This window comes from Cricetulus griseus, chromosome 2, assembly GCF_003668045.3.
Source record: "Cricetulus griseus strain 17A/GY chromosome 2, alternate assembly CriGri-PICRH-1.0, whole genome shotgun sequence".
Classification (NCBI taxonomy): Eukaryota; Metazoa; Chordata; class Mammalia; order Rodentia; family Cricetidae; genus Cricetulus; species Cricetulus griseus.
The window spans coordinates 385,445,589-385,465,081 of record NC_048595.1 but is presented as its reverse complement, the minus strand read 5'-3'; the positions used below and the strand labels follow the sequence as shown (position 1 = coordinate 385,465,081).

General features: G+C 45.4%; 1 protein-coding gene and 1 pseudogene across 4 annotated transcripts in view; both read left to right on the top strand.

The window, feature by feature from the left end:
* Brd1 (bromodomain containing 1) overlaps window positions 1-19,021 on the top strand; it is a 47,667-nt gene extending 28,646 nt beyond the window's left edge. The window contains exons 8-13 of one of the 4 annotated variants that reach the window (XM_027396210.2): window positions 3,567-3,671; window positions 14,357-14,492; window positions 14,937-15,064; window positions 16,315-16,424; window positions 16,613-16,767; window positions 17,835-19,021. In XM_027396210.2, coding sequence (XP_027252011.1) covers window positions 3,567-3,671; window positions 14,357-14,492; window positions 14,937-15,064; window positions 16,315-16,424; window positions 16,613-16,767; window positions 17,835-18,018 — 818 coding nt within the window. In that variant the 3' untranslated portion in view covers window positions 18,019-19,021. Of the gene's footprint in view, window positions 1-3,173; window positions 3,672-9,430; window positions 13,139-14,356; window positions 14,493-14,936; window positions 15,065-16,314; window positions 16,425-16,612; window positions 16,768-17,834 lie in introns of those variants that run through there. The other 3 variants (XM_027396209.2, XM_027396211.2, XM_027396212.2) reach the window with 3 other exon arrangements.
* On the top strand, window positions 6,751-6,848 carry LOC113831003 (annotated as a pseudogene).
* Window positions 19,022-19,493: the final 472 nt, after the last annotated feature.

Sequence of the window (19,493 nt, the reverse complement as noted above, 5' to 3'; positions counted from 1 at the left end):
GGGATTTAGTGGATTGACTAGGGGCTTTGGGAAGACCAGAGTGTATGTGTTGGTGAATGGGGCTTACACCTTGCCTATGGCTAAGTTGTGGGGTATATCTCTCTCTTGTTGAAGACTCTGGACCAGATCAGCACCCTCAGTGGGGCATCACTTCACACAACAGCTAGCTATGTGCTGTTTCTGCTCTATGCACCCCATGTTTAACTCAGCATTGACCACAGTGTAAACTCTGCTCCCTCAGGGCTGGCAGAGGAACGGAGCAGGAGGTAGGTTGCTAGTGGGGATGGTGCAGTTTCTAGCCATTTGTTGGAATGTCTCCACACATTCTGATGTGGTATCTAGTGTTGTCTGTGTTTGGTGGAAGCATTCAATTGGCTTGGTGGCCTTGTATGTAGAGGATCACAGTTACATAGGGAATAGCTGGTCCTGGGTAGATGTCTGTGTGATCAGCATGTGAAAAAAGATGAGCAGCTTTTGCTTGATGCTGTGTATTGTAAATTCTGGCTAGGGATATTTTTGAGTGCTGACATTCATACTCATGTTAGAGTTGTGAGGTGCTGATTCTGGAAGTTAATGGGACATGTAGTTAAGCAATGTCCATTTGTTAGCAGACAGTGAAGTTTTGAAAATGAAACTTTTTGCATTTGTATGTTAACTGCCATTAAGATTTCTGCCTGAGTAACCAGTGGGAAGATTAGCTGTGGTGCAGATAGTGTCCAGTATGCTGGTATGAGGGTTCACTCATCAAGGAACTTGACAGCCTCAGGTGTTGCTAGTTCTCACCATGCTGAGGAGACTGAGGATCACAGAATTTTAGTGGCCCCATGGCTACTGGAAACGTGTTTCACTTGGGCCTCTGTGTAGCCTCCTGTATCCAGTGAGATTCTTTTTGTAACACCCCAGGAGTATGCCAGTGAGCTATGTGGCAGTGTTGGGAAGTTGGGCTCCTTCTCAGGGGTTGCCACAGAGCAGGGAGAACACATGGCTTGAATGTGGAGGGGACCACAGATCAGTGTGCCTGGCCATGCAGTCCTTCATGGGCAGGCAGCTTTTGATTTAGACATTGATTTGGGGACAATGGAATGTGGTGGAGGCCTTTTGTGCAAGGGCAGTAGTGACTGACTCTGAAAGTTAAGCTGGAGGCAGAAAGTGGGTCTTTGGTACCTCTTAGCTGTGGAGAGAATGGATGGGAGAGCTGCAATACCTGGTCCTGGTACTGCTTTGGGGCTGCCCATTAGCCTCTGCCCTGAAAAGACCATAGGACTGGATTGGACATAGGAAATCTCAGTCAGTGTAAGATGCTTGGACTTAAGGTAGGAGGCAGAGACTAGTGAAGGAAGATGAGGCAGGAGGCAAATTATCCACTGAAAGGTAGTGGTTACCTGCCACCTGCGCCTGTACCAGCCTACATACCACCCAGTGCCAGTGACTTCTGTTTTCATGCTTATGTGTGCCAAGAGTGCCATGTATAGTTCTGCATGGTTTCTAATTCCATCTTCTCCATGTTCCTATGTGCTGTGCAAATACTGTGCTTCAAAAGTGGTTCATGAACCTAAGCAAAGTGGGCACGAAAAATTGTGTCATCATTCAACATGCCAGTGATTCAAGATTCAGCATTTCCACTTCATTGGAGTTTTAATTTTCTAATACAGATTTCTTGGCCTCCGTGGCATGAGTTTTTCTGCACTCTTATCTCCTGGATAAAGCTTTTCAACAAAAGACCTCTTAAGCAACGGGCATTTTGTTGAGGTTACGCTTTCCCTGCTTGGGGTGGAGTTGCCTTTACCAGGCTCCTTCACATGCACACTGTTAGCCCAAAGCCACCTCACTTGCAATCCTATCTGGTGTCACTTTCAGCATTGTGTTGCTGATTGGAGGTCCTTAGTAGTACTTCTTTAGAGGCTTTTAACTTTTGTTCCCACTTAATCAAGTGACCCAGAGATATAAGTGGAGCTTGTAAATTATATAGCTTTTCATTTTCAAAGGTGACTTAAATTTAAAGTATTGTGGCATACTGCAAATGTTTTGTGGGAAGTTTGTAGTTAGAATAAAATAAAAACTATACCTACTAATTATGTGTGCTACTTTGGATTGTTTAAATTGATACTCTTGGTTTTCTATCCTTTGTCCTATAGTGACACTCTCAGAATCAGTCTGTTCAGAAAGAACCCTTATCATTTTAGCCCAGCAGGGCCTAACCTTACACTGTTGGCTTCTCTGCTGTTTTGTTCCTTGACCTTTTTTGTATGAGACGACACACAAAATTTAAGATTGAATTTGAGATTAAGATGTCAGGTCCATATTGGTTCATGCTGGTACATTTTTCTTAAGTTATATTTTTATTTTATGTGTATAAGTGTTTTATCTGTATGTAAGTGCACCAAATTCATGCCTGGTGCACCAAAGGCCAGAAGAGGGTGTCGGGTTCCTTGGACTGGCGTTACAGACAGTTGTTGGTTGCCATGTGGATGCTGGGAACTGAACTTGGGTCTCTTGCAGGAGCACCAAGTGCTCTTAACCACTGAGCTAGCTCTTCACTTCCATGCTGGTAATTTGTAAACTCCTTTCTAAATAGGTTGAAATAATTGTTTTTATAGCTATGAAGGTAGAGTTGGGGGGACTCACTGGTAGTACTCACAGGTCTGTGTATTCTAAGGGAAAGGAGGGTGATCCTGTCTCCCTCCATAAGAGTCCTCCCCAGCCAATCAGTGTGTTGGGCTTTGACTTAGAAAGCCCTGGTCAGACAATTTAATATTTGTTATCTTTCTGTTTGCCACCTTATGGTGCAGCATAAAATGCTGTGAGAACCTTTTAAGGCTCCCTTAGTTCTATGACTGTCTAATCTTCCTCAAGGTAAGTGAATATAGATGCAGACATTGTCCTGAACTCAGATAAGAGTTTAAATATTGCTGTGTGTGAAATGCTCTCACAGTTCTTTCCAGAAAGTAACTTGTGCACCTGGACTTAGCACACCAGGCCCACAATCTTTGGTTAGGGAAGCACACACAGTGTTACCTGATGACCCCAGGCTGCTCACTGCTCAGCAAACCATTGTGTGTGATGCTGTTTCCTTAATTGAATTAGTGTTTTGGTGGACTTCACATTTATATAAGTTTTATAATAGATTTTATAATCTTCAGTTTTCAAAATCACTTTATTTATAATTTTTTCAGGAGATAAATCTCCCCCTAAACTTGAACCATCAGATGCATTACCTCTTCCTTCAAACTCGGAGACTAATTCAGAACCACCAACCCTCAAACCAGTAGAACTCAACCCCGAGCAGAGTAAACTATTCAAAAGAGTCACATTTGATAATGAATCACATAGCACTTGCACTCAGAGCGCACTGGTAAGCGGACACCCTCCAGAGCCCACCCTCGCCAGTAGTGGCGATGTGCCGGCGGCGGCGGCCTCCGCAGTGGCGGAGCCATCAAGCGATGTAAACAGACGCACCTCTGTTCTCTTCTGCAAATCGAAAAGTGTAAGCCCCCCAAAGTCTGCCAAGAACACTGAAACCCAGCCAACTTCTCCTCAGCTAGGGACCAAAACCTTTTTGTCTGTAGTCCTTCCGAGGTTGGAGACTCTACTGCAGCCACGGAAAAGGTCGAGGAGCACATGTGGAGACTCCGAAGTGGAGGAGGAGTCCCCGGGAAAGCGCCTAGATACAGGTAAATGTCAGGGGGCTGCTGCCTCTCCAGGGATCTGTTAATATGAAATCATGGTACTGAGCTTTTGTTTTTGCAGCATTCTCATTTCTAGAGATGAAAACAGACAACATGGGTTTTCATTCAAAAGCTGTGAGCTGTTTTCAGGCATTGGCCATTTAGTGCCTTGGCCACTGGGTATGGCTGGCCCTGCCCTTTTTTGTCCCCTTTCTCCTGTCCCTGTGTTTTTTCACACATCAAGTGCAGCTTTGAGTGTGGTTTGATTGATTACTTTTAATATTGTATGCATGCATGTATGTGTGTAGGCTGTGATCTGCCAATGGCCACACCTGGCACCAAGTAGCCCCAGGATGTGTGTATCTCCTGAGGTCAGTTCCCACAAACCCAGGGCCCTAGTTTTGAGCCTGAACCATTCCTTCCTGAAGACTGCTTGTCCTTTGGGCACTCTGAAAATAATCTGTCATTTCATTACTTGTAAGACTTTGCATAATTGGCTTAAGGAATATTTTAATGTTTCCCCAATTTTTTTGTAACTTGTTAGTACATGTGCATTGTATTGTTAATGCCTCATATAATCACACTCAAAAAATATTTCTCATTGGGCTGGAGAGATGGCTCAGCGGTTAAGAGCAGTGACTGTTCTTCCAGAGGTCCTGAGTTCAATTCCCGGCAACCACATGGTGACTCACAACCACCTTGAATGAGATCTAGTGCCCTCTGTTGGCATGCAGGCACACAGCTGTATACATAATAAATAAATAAATAAATAAATAAATAAAATTTTTTAAAAAAAAAAGACTTAACATGTTTAAAAAATATTTCTCATTTACTTTTAAGCTTTTTCCCTTTTAATGGAGACAGTCCTTAAAAAAAAAAAAATACTGAATTAGTGTATTCCCGTATTTGGTTGGGTTGGGGCATGCCACAATGTACACACATCTGGGGGGTGAAATAAATCTAGAGAAAACTGGGGGAGTTGTTTATTTGCTTTCACTATGTGGGATTGAACTCAGGTCATCAGGCTTAACGGTAAGCGAATTCACCCACTGAACCATCACTTAGGCCCCACTACTAAGATAAGATGTGATTCCCCAAGAAATGATGTTGCCATGTTTGCCTATACCTATAACAACTCCATGAAAATTCCCTGTGCTGGTTTGACTTTGTCACAGCCTCCTATCTAGCTCTCAGCTAAAACAGTGTGGAAGGATGGTGTTAAAGTTCTCGAGCAATGACTGTCATTAGGTCTTTTGGTACCAACATCAGATTTTCAACATTTGCTTTCTGTTAGAAATAGGTTTGTGCTTTTGTTTTGGTCCTGGATTAAAGCCTGGTTATTATTCTCTGTTATCCTGTCACACCTAGATAAGTGTCTCAGTTACTTTTCTGTTGCTGTGAAGAGACACCATGACAAAGGCAACTTACAAAAGAAAGCATTGAATTTATGGCTCATTGTTTTAAGGGGTTAGGATCCATCACCATCACAGCAGGGAACATGACAGCAGGCAGCCATGATGCTAGTATTAGCTGAGAGCCTACATTTGATTCATAAGCTTGTGGGTGGTAGGGAGAGGAGAGAGCCAGCAAGCAGGAGAGCGAACTTTAACTGGGAATGGCCTGGGCTTTTGAAACCTTAAAACCCACCCCTAGTGACATACCTCCAATGAAGTCATACCTCCTAATCCTTTCCAGACACTTTCATCAACTGGGGACCATGCACTCAAATATATCATCCTATGAGGGACATTCTCATTTAAACCACTACATTCTACTCCCTGGGTCCCTATAGGCTTGTGGCCATATCATAATGCAAAGTACTTTAGTCTGATTTCAAAAGTCTCCATAGTCTCACAATCTCAATTTAAAAGTCCAGTTTCTTCTGAGACTCATGGCAGTCTCTTAATTTTAACCTCCCATAAAATCAAAATTAAAAATCATATACTCCTAACATGTAATAGCATAAAATATGCATTAACATTTCCTCCCAGGGAGGAAAGGGGGCATAGTGAGGAAATACTGGTCCAAAGCAAGACTTAAATTCACCAGGGCAAACTTCAAATCATGTAGCTCTGTGTGCAATGTCAAAGGGCTTAGATTGCCCTGCCCTGCTAACTGTAAAACACATCTCTGTCATGGACTGGTTGCATTCTGTATATGTAGCTCTCCTTGTTAGACATCCCATGACTTGGGCAACTAGCACAATCCAGGCTTCACTTTCACAGTTTTGCACAGTGGCTTTTCTGGACCTCCCCATGCAGGGATTCTTCTGTGCCACACACTTGATCTCAGTGGCTTTCTTTATTGGAAGAGGAAGAACCCAGGGTTCTTTTCCTTTTGTATCCTTCAAGACTAAACTCAGAACCAACAGGCAGAAGAACTAAATTTAATTGCCAGCTTGGGATGGAACCTGGCCTTGCTTGAATTACATGGGCATAATCTTTGGTTTGTTGCTAATCTTTAGGAACAGGTAATTCCTTAGTGTGCGCTCTCCCCTCCCCCCCATTGCAGGATTAGCTGGGTAGAATCTCATCCTAAGGATACTGCTCCCTTTATTTCATTTCTCCTTATCTCTTTCAGCACAAGCCTTGGCTCTAGAATTAAGTTTTGTGGTGTCCTTGTTCTCCTCAAACTCTATTCTTTTTATCCCACATGCTCTTTTGCATTTAGACACACATAATAGTGAATATTAAAAACTATGTAACAAAGTCATTATTAGGTGAGATCTCTGCCCCAAAACTTAGCCCCATATTTTAATTTAGTTTCAGACTGATTCCTAGGACAAGGACAGAAACAGTCACATTCTTTGCCAAAATGTCACAGGAATGGTTTTAAGTCCGGTTGCTAATGTTGTTTTCCTCTGAAACCTCTTGAACTGGGCCTCCATAGTCTACATTCCCTTCAGGACTACTGTCTTCCAAGTTTCTGTTAGGGTGGCCATTAAATTAAGCACTGTGTAGAGTGTCCAGCCCCTTTTCTATTCCAAAGTCCTGCAAACAGCATAGTCAGGCCTGTTACAGAAATACCCTACTCGTGGTACCAGCTCTGTCTTACTTTTCTGTTGCTGTAAAGAGTAACTTGTAGGTCGCTTCAGCAGCACATATACTAAAATTGGTAGATACAGAGATTAGCATGCCCCTGCACAAGGATGACACGCAAATTCATGAAGCATTCCATATATATATATATATTTTAAAAGAGTAACTTGTAAAAGAAAGCATTTAATTTATGGCTCATGGTTCCAGAGGGTTAAAGTCCATTATCATGGCATTGGAGAATTAGCTGAGGGCTAAATTGATCCTCAAGCATAAGGCAGAGAGAGGGAGAGCTAACTAGGAATGGCCTGGGCTTTTGAACCTGAAAACCTATCCCCAGTGAGTGACTCACCTCCTCTTCCAAGGCCACACATTCTAACAAACAGTTCTACCAACTGGGGACCAAGCATTCAAATATATGATCTTATGGGGTCTGTTATTCTCATTCAAACCCTGACTGAGGAAAATTGCATTTCCTGCCAGGCACTCCGGTGTTGGGTGCTTTCTCTTGCATGTCAGCAGGGACCAACAAACACAGAAGTCTTGTTGATGATGAGTGAATTCTGTTTTCTGGAGCTTTGCCAGGTGCTCAAGTCAGAGAGTTGGGTGGAAAAGACTGGCCCGGTAGTGTCAGTGGGCTGTTGACACCTCTTCATCTCTTACTGTCTCATATGTTGGGTTCCCTGGCCTGAAGCAGCATACCCAGAAGCGGATTCTTGCCAAAAGCAATAAATTGTGATTTTTTTGGGGGTGGGTGGGTGAGGGGGTTCGAGACAGGGTTTCTCTGTGGCTTTGGAAGCTGGTCCTAGAACTAGCTCTTGTAGACCAGGCTGGTTTTTAACTCACAAAGATCCACCTGCCTCTGCCTCCCAAGTGTTGGGATTAAAGGCGTGTACTACCACCTTCTGGCTAAATTGTGATTTTTTTAAAATTACAAAATAATTTATTACAAATTATATTGTGTGTGTGTGTGTGTGAGAGAGAGAGAGAGAGAGAAGAGAGAGAGAGATGCTGGGACCCCCCCCCATCCCTAGTCCCTTCCACACACATCACACATACACTGGTACTGCAGATTGATTGAATTCATTGCCTTGTGGCAAGTTGTGTACTATGGAGCCCCCCCCTTTTTTTTTTAAAGATTTTACTTATGTATAAAACATTCTGCTTCCATGTATATCTGCACACCAGAAGAGGGCACCAGATCTCATAAGGGATGGTTGTGAGCCACCATGTGGTTGTTGGGAATGAACTCGGGATCTCTGGGAAAGCAGTCAGTTCTCTTAACTTCTGAGCCATCTCTCCAGCCCCATGGAGTCCTATTATTATTATTATTATTATTATTATTATTATTATTATTATTATTACATTTATTTGTGTGTTTGTGTACATGCCACTGCGTGTGTGTGTGTGTGTGTGTGTGTGTGTGTGTGTGTGTGTGTGTGTGTAGGTCAGAAAATTCTACCGTACAAGTCCCAAGGATGCATCAGATTTCTGTAGCAAGCACCTTTCGCTGACCCACCTTGCTTAAATAGGCCACAACTCATTAGTGCCATACCTCAGCCTCCCAAGTAGCTGAAGCTATAGTTCTGTACCAACAGGCCCAGCTAATTTGATTTTATGTTGTACTCAGTAATTTTACAGACACTTTTCTTACAGTGTCCTCTTATTTTGATGAGCTGATAATAGCATTTTAAAATTAGATAAAACCTGGTTTCTTTTAATAAATTATTTTGTATTTTCTGTGCATTGGTATTTTGCCTGTATGAATATCTGTGTTGGATGCACTGGAACTGGAGTTACAGTTGTGAGCTGCCATATGGGTGCTGGGAACTGAACATGGTTCCTCTGGAAGAGCAGCAAGTACTCTAAACCAGTGAGCTGTCTCTCCAGTCACCTATAAAACCTGGTTTCTGTGAAGCCATTTCAATATGCCACTGGAAGTAAAGATTGAAGCTAAAGTAGTTTCACTTTTTTGGGAGTTTCTGTAACTGTATAGCTTTAGCTTTTCCTAGTCACATGTAATGAAGGACTCTGTGTTACTGAGCTAGTCATGGTATGTTGGGCTCTGGTGCTAGGAGATTGCTCAGTGAGTGCCTCAGTACTAGGTGACAAGTGTACACAGGATGGAGTAGAAACTCTTTCTACCTCCAGGTTCATATCTATCAGCAACAGAAAGTCTATTGACCCTGCAGGACACTGTAGGAAAAGCTCTTACCATGTAGCTGCTGTCCAGAGCCCTTGCTCTGTATGTGGCATCTTCTGCTGGGCAGTCCAGTTGGCCATATGGGCTCTGCTAGACCATTTGTCACCTTTGGGCTGCTAACCATGGAGTTCATGAGATGTTACTTGTTTGTTCATCTGAGTGGGATTTCCTTCCTTCCTTCCTTCCTTCCTTCCTTCCTTCCTTCCTTCCTTCCTTCCTTCCTTCCTTCCCTTTTTTTTTTTTTTTTTTTTTTTGATACAGGGTTTCTCTGTGTAGCTTTGGAGCCTCTCCTGGCACTCGCTCTGTAGACCAGGCTGTCCTCGAGCTCATGGAGATCTGCCTGCCTCTGCCTCCCAAGTGCTGAGATTAAAGTTTTGCGCCCCTGCTGCCTGGCTCTTGAGTGGAATTTTTTTGGTTTTCAGTGATAACGGTGAGTCCCACGCTGTCTTAACTATAGACCTTTAGGACATGTAACCCCAGTGCCTTTGATCCTGACTGAAATGGAGATTTCTGCTTTCTTATTCCAGAATGGCAGTAGATTTCAGTGGATGCATGGTGAATTCCTAAGCACACTCCTAAGCACCGGGAGCCTTATTAGCACTAAGATCTGACCCTCAGGAGCAGGAGGCGTCCACTGCTGCATCTGCCTGGCCCATGGTGGGCTAGGCATGGGTTGAATGGGCCCATCCTACCATCGGTGCTGGCTGCGCCTCCACCTGAACCTTCTGGTGCTCTCTGCGCACCTGGATTTCTTGTTCCAAGTTGCAGTTCTACGCTGTTTGAGGACTTGGAGTATTCAGAACCTTCTGATCTTTTCCAGGTTCATCTGGCACTTTGAACTTTTAGGGAATTCTCTGGTGCTCCAGTGCACTGCAAGATTCCAAGTTAGATTAAGTGTGGACTCATTTATTTTAAAATTGCCCATCCATAGGGCTCCCTTGCTCATGCCTGCGGGACGGGCAGGACATTGTGGGCAGTGCAGAGCATGGTGTGACCGATTTAATGGGTATCACATTTTTTTGGAGCTGGCTCTGTGTCGTAGATTCTTTACTCTGACTGCTTGTTTATTTACATCAATGGACCATCCATCAGGCCAGGACCTGTGTCACCTCTTATGTTGATACCCATGGTGTGGAGATTCTCAATGAAATGGGTGGTGGAAAGCAAGCAAAATGTCTTCCATGGCCATAGACTGTTGAGGGAGGAGATGATTCCTGCCCTTGCAGTCAGACTAAATGGTTCTCACTGTTTTCTAGGTTCTCAGTTACCACTAATGTGCTTGGGTAGCTCACTCTTTGGATGCTAATCCTATTTTCCTTAACTTCGACTTGGACTGGAGTTCTGCTAAAATGGCCTCTTGGAATGCAAAGCCTTCGCTGCCTCCTTGCCCTGCTCCTAGTTCTTGAGGATCACATTGGAATCATCCGTTGAGCCGTCCTTTAAACAGACTCTCAGACACCTACCCTTGGAGGAGATCTCTATCCCTGGCCAGCCCACCCCTCTTAAGTCAGCCCAGCAGTGAGAGGAGCTCTGGTGCCTGAGCAGATGTTTCGGCGCCTCAGGTCTTCCTGGTGGATAGATATGAAGGAAGCAAGGAATGCCTAATGCTGTGGCAGAACCTACTGTAGCTTGGACAACATAATCCAACAGTTTGACCCACGTTCTGAGCACATCCAAAACTGGCCTGTGATGACTGGGGGGCTCTGGTTAGGGCAGCCTGGGCTAGGTGTCTGAAGGGACTGTATATGCAACACTGCCTAAAATGGGGCTTAAAGAGAGCTCATTACTTGGTTGTTAGCATCTTTTATTTCTTTGTTCTCTACCTCATTTCCCTTCCTTTTTCAGTTTCTCTTGCATTATTAAGCATTGTTAGTCTTGTTGGTAGCTGTGCAAATGCCTGCTGAGCCAACCTCGAAGTCCTGCTGGAATTCCCCTTGAGTGGGCATTTTGGCCTGTCCTCTGGCCTGTCTTGGCCGTGTGCAGCAGCAGTGTCTTCATAGACCATACTCAGGAAAAGCAGGTGGCGGGTGAGGTGGTATTGTTTGCTGTGCTTTTGAAAGGTTGAGAGATGCACCCACTGTGTGGTTCTCTAGGGGACTTCTGCTGCCACCCTGAAATGGTTGCATTCCTAGCCTGGGCACACTGTCCAGCATGGGACCCAAGCTCTTTGATGTGCCATAGCTGGGAACAAGTTAGTGCTTTGGGCAGCATGATCCTGTGCTGTCATGTTTCAAATGAGTCAATGGGCTCTGAGGTAACTGGTGGTGGGAGTAGCAGCAAGGATGCACACAGTGACCACACTCTCAGGCACATTTCCTAGGTGATGTGGGGTCTGTAGAGGGTAGGGAAGCTGGTCAATCCCATTTACCAGGCCCTGATACTCTCACTTGGCTGCAGCCTTGTGGGTTCTTGCAGGTTGGGAGCCCAGGAGAGAAAGGATCGTGTCCCCACTCTCCTACCTTCATGCCTCAACTTTGCATGAAGCACCTAAGTCTGCTCCTGTCTGTGGGTGGGAGCTTTTCAGAGTGGAGACCTAAGCACCTCAGGGGCCCTTTACTGGCCACTCTGTTTGTACCCCAGTTGTCCCTTAGAATACCTGGGCCAAAGGGGAGCTTTTAGAGAAACAATAGTAGTTAAAAGTCTGGGGCTGGGTCTGTCTTGGGACTTAGTTGCAGTGGCACATTTGTGGTGTCATTTGGGCATGAGCAAGGTGTTTGGGCTCTGCCTTGGCCTTTGGAGACCTCAAAACTCTCTGTAACATATGCTTGGGGTCATTGGCTCTGTCTAGGAGCTATCTCATCTTTTTGTTTTGGTTATCAAGAATGGTGGGCCTGTGTATGATCTAGACAGTAAGCCTCAGTGCTAGGAAGGCACTTTATTCCCCATCCTCCAGTTGATGGGAGAGTCATTGTAGGAAATGGTTCACAAAGGAGGTAGAGGCACAGAGAAGAGAGGGCTCATACCTGGCTTTGTGTCAAAGCCATGTCTTCTCTAGGTAGTGGATGCAAGAGCTTTTCAAGCTTGGGTCTCTGGTCCACATTGCCTCTCAGGACATGTCCAGGGCCTTGGAAGCCCTCAAGAATCTGGTTGGGCTGTGCAAGCACCATTGTCCTGTTTGGGCTGCAGTACCCTCTGGAAAGCAGGCCCCTGGGGTCTTTCCTGGAAGCTTCTCAAGTTTCACAGGAGCCGTGCCAGCTTCTTCTCAAGGTGGTGTGTGTTTTTATGTAATGTGTGAAAAACTTTCTGTAAACTTGGAGCCCAGATGTGGTGTGCCCTGATAATTAAACACTTGGGAAAACTAGACAGACATTTAATCATACTTTTCCCTTCTCAGAATTATAAACCTTAGTTTTTCTTTTAGGGGCTGTTTAGGCCCCAGCAAAGCACCTTACTTGCTGGGAATACCAAATATATGTGGGCTGTGCTTTTGGGTCCTATCCTGGGCCTCCTTCCTAGGATATATGCCAGTGATGGGGACCTGCTTGTCCAAGACCTTGAGATTCCTCAGACCTGCCTGCTCAGCCTAGCAATGGCAGATATTTCTGGGCTTGCAGTCTTCTCTAAGATTCTGGGTTCTGGAGCAAGGACTTTGCCCCTCTGTCAGTCCAGCCAGGTTGGGAAGGCTGTGTCTGTGTTGAATCTGCTAATTCAAGGCAGTGGATGTTATTGCCCCCCCTCCCCCACCCCAAGCAGCACATGCCTCCTAAGAACTCTTGGGCCTTGCAGCCCTTCAAGGGTAGGGTATGGATGGCTTCTTCCCTGTCATGTGCCTTCTGCTTTGCAGATGAGCAAACAAGAGGCCTTGTCAGCACAAGCAGGTCCTTTTCACAGGTGTGATGTAGAGAATGCTGTGTCAACTGTGTAATCTAGACAGTCACTGCAAATATTCCTAAGAAAATGTTGTGAGTGTAACATACATGATTTACTTTGGAAATAGTTTTTTACGTTTTAAGTACATGGGAAGGTGGGCATATATGAAAAAAGTATTGCCAGGACCCCCCCCCTTTTTTTTTTTTTTTTTTTCCTTCTCTGTCTGAAGCTGGCGCAGCCAGGAGCCAGGCAAGCACACAGCATTGGGGCATGATGCTCCTGACTGGGGGCACTCTGGGGGTGGTTGTTCATGGCTGTGCCTTTTTCTACTTACTGACTTGAATGGAAGATTAGACTTCTTGGGAAGAATATGGTAGTTGCATTGACTAAGATTTGTCTTTATTAAAATACTTTTCAAATATCAAGGTGATGTGGTTGCTTTTGTCCAGACATTCATTTATCTGGTCACCAGTGTGGTTCAGCTTCCTGGGGGGAGGTATGCAGTGGTGGCTTGCCTCAGCTGGGGTGGAGCTCCATGTGCTTTGTGCTTGGGGACTTGAGGATTGTTCAGGTGACTTGGACCCACACTTTCTGTTTTTAAAGTGTTTCAGCATTTTTTAAAAGTTGTTTTTAATACCCACATTTGGAACTATATAGTCCTGGTGTTGCTGGTGAAACCCAGGGCCTATGTGTATGTGGAGGCAAGTGCTGTACCACTGGGTTCTCTATATATATAGCCCTGGTTTTGATTTTTGGTGTTTTTGTTGTTGTTTTGCTTTTAGAACTTAATTTTCTGTTTACTATCCCTAAAGTTCCACAGGTATCGATGTTTTTGTGGAGTATTGTAGTGTTCCATCACTCGAGGGCACTGGAGGGCCCTTGTCTAGACACTACTCGTTCATTTCACAGTAGACAGACAGACTGGCTTTGTTGGAAGCTCACTGAGCTGCATGTGGTCCTTTAATTTTGGGAGTGGTAACAGATTCTTTTTGCTTTGCATTCAGGGAACTTGTTGAAATTCCCTGTTGAGTGTGTTGAGGTAGAACTACCTTGACTGTTTTTACTATAATTTATTGTGCTTATTTCACACACCACTGTGTCTGTGTCCATCCACTAAGGTCATAGGAATGAGAATAAAGATACTGTGGTTTTTTGTTTTGTTTTGTTTTGTTTTTTTTGTTTTGAGACAGGGTTTCTCTGAAATGCTTTGGAGGCTGTCCTGGAACTCACTCTGTAGACCAGGCTGGCCTCGAACTCACAGAGATCCTCCTGCCTCTGCTTCCTGAGTGCTGGAACTAAAGGCCTGTGCTACTACTACCCGGCTGATACTGTTTTTTTCTGTACAAAATTTTGTGGGGCTGGAGATGAAGCTCAGGTGGTGGGATGCTTAGCTGGCATGCACAGAACCCTGGCTTTGGTCCTGAGCACCACATGAACCAGGTGTGGTAGGTAGCTCATGACTAATCCTAGCATTCAGGAGGGTAGAGGCAGGATCAGGAAGTCAAGAGCAACCTGTCTTACCAAAGCAAAGTTATTTGGAAATTAACTCTAGTTTTAAAGAAGACAGAAATGTAGGAATAAGTTGGGTAGAGCTGCTGCTTTGGGGTGGGTGACCGTGCCTCTGTCTGCTTCTTGTGTTCTAGGTCTCACCAATGGCTTTGGGGGTACTAGAAGCGAGCAGGAGCCGGGCAGTGGCCTGGGGAGGAAAGCTGCGCCCCGACGGCGCTGTGCATCTGAATCCAGTATTTGTTCCAGCAACAGCCCGCTCTGCGACTCAAGGTAGGCCCTGTCCTCGAGCAGGGTGCGTGACTTTAATCGGAAGACTTCTGAGAAAGGCTGCCCCCCAGTTTAGTTGATGTGTGTGCTCTGCCATTCAGGGAAAGCTTCTCATGAGATAAATTTGATTTACTTGGTAGAATTTAACTGGAAGTCAGAAGTAAATCTATATATAGAAAAGGTTAATCTAAGTTAGTGTATAGTTAACTTGTACTCTGTACTTTCCATCCCCCAAATCTGTCCCTTACTGAGATTATGGTCTGCATAGCCATACCTTCTGTGGTGGTCAGCTGGGTAAGGGTGGTCCAAGTATCCTCACTGGAACAGGCTCACTTTTCTTGGGTCTCTATACCCCTTGGCAGCCCAGCACCTGATGTAGGATGAAGCCACAGGCACGGGGCTCTTTGCTGTAGTCTGTTTGACTCATGTCTGCTTTTTCTCCTGAAGTTTTAGTACACCCAAGTGTGGGCGAGGGAAACCTGCCCTTGTACGAAGGCACACACTAGAGGACCGCAGTGAGCTGATATCTTGCATTGAGAACGGGAACTATGCTAAGGCTGCCAGGATTGCAGCTGGTAAGTGTATCCATATTGATTGATTGATTGATTGATTGATTGATTGATTGATAATACAGTGGCTGGAGAGACAAGGTCTCCCAGAACAGTCTGAATACCCTTGGTTCTGGGTAGTTCTTTTTCTTTTCTTTCTCTTTTCTCTTTCCTTCTTTCTTTCTTTCTTTCTTTCTTTCTTTCTTTCTTTCTTTCTTTCTTTCTTTTTTTCCTGTTTTTTGAGATAGGGTTTCTTTGTGGCTTTGGAGGCTCTCCTAGAACTAGCTTTTGTAGACCAGGCTGGTCTTGAACTCACAGAGATTTGCCTGCTTCTGCCTCCTGAGTGCTGGGATTAAAGGTGTGTGCCACTACCACCTGTCTCTGGCTAGTTCTTCATCATCAGGTTTGTCCAGGCCAGGATCTGCCCAGGGTGTCTGTCTTGACAACTGAATTCCACTGCAGGGTGGTCATTCCTAGTTTCAGGCCACAGTATAAGGGAGATGAACCTGAAGGCTGATGTTGTTTAGACTTTTCTGTCAGAGTGGGCCAAACCAACTCCAGAGATAGAAGCACCTGTTATTGCCTGAAAATTTGGAGCTTTGGTGGGGCCAGCTCTCTGTGAAGGCCACTGTGTTCTGTGGATGTCAAGGCAGAGACCTGAAGATGGGGAGGGCCAGAGACTGCAGGGTATGGTGTGGCCATACAAGCTGCAGTGAATGTGGGTGGGCGTGCTGGAGGTTCTAAGCATGGGGAGGCTAATGTATTTTGCTGCTGTGAGGTGGGACCAGGGACTGGTCGGATACTTCTTACCAGCAGTATTCAGTGGGGGCCTGAACACGGTGGACTGGGCTGTGTCTTGGACTGCTGGATGTACTCATCAAGGCTTGGAAGAGCAAGGTGGTGGTGGTGGTGGTGGTGGAGCAAGCCAGGACTTGGATTTGGGTTTTTGGTTATGTAATAGGCATCTGGTACATGCCAAAACCCCCATCTTTAGAGTTCAAGTGTGGTAAAGTATTGGAGACCTGGAGTCATAGGCCTTAGAGCTGGGGAGGGTGGGAGGCAGGGAGGTCTTTGACAGGCTTCTAGGCCTGACCTCCATAGGAGGAAGTGAGGTAGTTTGCCTCTTGTAGACTTAGGTGGTGCCATGGGACTGTCCTGCTGCAGCAGCTAGGGAAGCTGGGGCCTGGGTGGGCTTTTCTCAGCCCTGAGGCTTTGTGGCTGTGCTGGATGTGTTGGGTGTTCTGCTGGTTCTGATTCTGGGGTTCTTCTTTTTCTAGAAGTGGGACAGAACAGTATGTGGATTTCCACTGATGCTGCTGCCTCTGTCCTGGAGCCCCTTAAAGTGGTGTGGGCCAAGTGCAGCGGCTACCCTTCCTACCCAGCACTGGTGAGTCTAGAGGCTGTGAGTAGGGTGTTCTGGTGGGACCTGGGGTGGGACCCCAGTGCATGCTTTGTACCTTGCAGTTCCTGTGCTGCCAAGGGTGTATGGTTGTCATGGCTCTGGAGACAGGTGTGTGAGTGGCTGTGAGCTTTTAAGGCATGTGGCTCTGAGTGACTGGAGCATGTCCTTGGCAGATCATTGACCCCAAGATGCCACGAGTGCCTGGCCACCACAATGGTGTCACCATCCCTGCCCCACCCCTGGATGTGCTGAAGATCGGTGAGCACATGCAGACCAAGTCTGAGGAGAAGCTGTTCCTTGTTTTGTTTTTCGACAATAAGAGAAGCTGGTGAGTGTGGTGTTTAGGGCTCTGCAGTGGGCCGAGCTAGGGGCCTATTTATTAGTCCCAGGACTTGGCTTGGTCCATGTTGAGTCAGGGTGTCTCCAAGTAGTCTGTGTCCTGGTCCTTGTCTACTGAAAAGGGCACTGTCCAGTAACTCCGTGCTGGTCACTTCCCACCTGACAGCTCCTGTCACTTATTCTCTCTCTCTGAATGGCTCTGCCTGTCTTCATTTCTTGCTCCAGGTTCCCTTGCATGGGCTTTCTGACCCTACTGCTTTGCCAGGACACAAGCTTTACTTCCTTCCTGGAGTTCCCTGTCTATCTCCCCTAGCCTGCCTTCACCCAGAGCTGCTGAGACCACTATTATGCCATGGTTGAGATCCTGAGACGGGTGTTACTTGCTGACATCTTAACCATATTTAGTTGAGTCCAGACCTTTCCTATGTGGCCCTTTATGACTGTGTCCTATCCTCTGGGAATGCTTAGGACTAGGAGGTACTTCATATTCCCCCTGTGGAGTGGGCACTCTTGGGGACTTTCCAGGTCCCCTGTGGTGCTCTTTCCTCCCTTCTTTGCCTCTCTGGAAGCTGGTGTTCATCAGTGAGGCTTACACTGGCCTTACCCATTTGATGGTCCTGTTTGTAGTCTTCTTATCTATCCTAGGATGGTCCTCACTCTGCTCCAGGGTTCACTCACCTTACCTATGTTATGTGCACACATCTGTTCTGCTTTATCCCTTGTGTGCATATGTGTGTGTACTTAGGCTTACCTTGTGTATCACATATATGTGTATTCTTGGGCTTGTCCTGTGTGCACAGCTCTTATGTTTCTGACTTACCTCAATAGCCACTTGGATATGTTTTGGAAAGAGGGTTGTATCATGATTTTTATGCCCTATGTGAGTTCAGGGCTAGGTGGATGCGCTGTGCACCCCAGCCATCCTGCCTGAGGTCCAGCATGTGGGGAACTTGGGTTGTGTACTACCAGGTTCCTTCCTACACACACGGGCTGGTGGTTGGTAGACCATACTGAGAATAGGTTGGTGGTTCTTATGCTCTGTCTTCTCTCTAAAAGGCAGTGGCTTCCCAAGTCCAAGATGGTTCCTCTTGGTGTTGATGAGACCATTGACAAGCTGAAAATGATGGAAGGGAGGAACTCTAGCATCCGGAAGGCCGTGCGGATTGCATTTGATCGAGCCATGAATCATCTGAGCCGGGTCCATGGGGAGCCAGCCAGTGACCTCAGTGACATTGACTGAGGTGGCTTCCAGCAAAAGGCAGTGACCAAAGCCACAGCCATCCGGAAGCGTTGTCCATAGTGTTGATAAGCTGTACATGTTTGTATATTGTTCAGAACTTAACTTATTCTGATTTTCTAGGTGTAGTTCTTTAATTCTTTTTCCCCAGGGAGGGGGAGGTTTCACTTCCAAGTTTTCTATGAAACCATCTTATCTTGGCGCTTTGCAAGTGGGGCAGGCGTGTTCCGAGCAGTGCGGTGTGGGTGTCCCACTGGTGGCGCCGGGGCCTCACTTACTTTAATCTGTAGTTTTTTTTTTTTTTTTTTTTAAAGACTTTTGAATGTTTAATAATTTTGTAGATCATGCTCTTTACACAGAGTACCGCTTATTTAATAAGACGGGATGTAAATTTACAATGACAAATGTGTATTTTAAGAAAGAAAATGACATTATTTTGAATGGTACTTTGTGCAAAGAGGGAATAAATTTATGCTGTGTGCATCACTTGCAAATCACCAAAAAATGTCCCGCCAGCTGCTGCCGGGCAGGGCCCGTTCTCATCGTCCTGCCTGCCCTGAGTCTCCTGTTCCTCCCTGACTCCTGCAGGCGTGCCTCCCAGCGGGTTATTTATTGTAGAAAGTGTACTCATTTGCTTTATAATGAAAAATAAATTTGCAAAGGTATATTGATATGCATTTTTATACAGGCACATAAAAATTCAACTTTGGTGTGGGAGCAGAATGTGTTGCGTGGTTATATACATGACTGGCCCGTGTGTACTTTGATTTTGTAACTTGTAATCTTTTGTTTACAATGAGGGACTTTCTGTAACTTGTTTTAATTTAGAACACTTTGGTAGCAATAGACCTTTGGATACATTTTTGTATGGTACATGTGATGTATATAGAATTAGTACTTTATTTTTATTTTTAAGAGGTAAAGCATTATGTTAGGGGGAAAAAGGCAGGGTGGGTTTCCAAATTTGCATTTTTATATTAAAAATAAAGTGAAGATTTGGACAGTGTGGCCCTCTCATTCCTGCATCTCTAGGAGACTGGGTGAGCTGTAGCCTGAGGTACAGGAGGGCATGGGGCCTTGAGTGGGTGGTGTGACCAGGTAGATGACACACTTGATCTTAACAATTGACTTGGGATGGCATTATTTATTATTTTGCCTAATCATATTTTTATTTTAAAGCTAAATAGTTACTAAAAATTTTAAATGTTTAAGTCTACATGTTTGTAATATCTCCATAGAAACTTGAAAATAAAAAGTCTTCCTTTGGTAGTTTTTGTCCCGTGTTTGGCAGATGCTCATATGTCCAGCATCCCTTTCCACTGCTGTGAGGAAGACAGGGTGGACCAAGGCCTCGGGCTGTATGCTCAGGTTGGGCAGCCGCTGTTGGCTCTCCACCTGTTGTCTGTTGCTTCCCACCTGCCTCCTGCTTTTGAGTCTGGTTTGAGGTGTGGTTGACCTTGACCCTGGGTTAGCCTGTG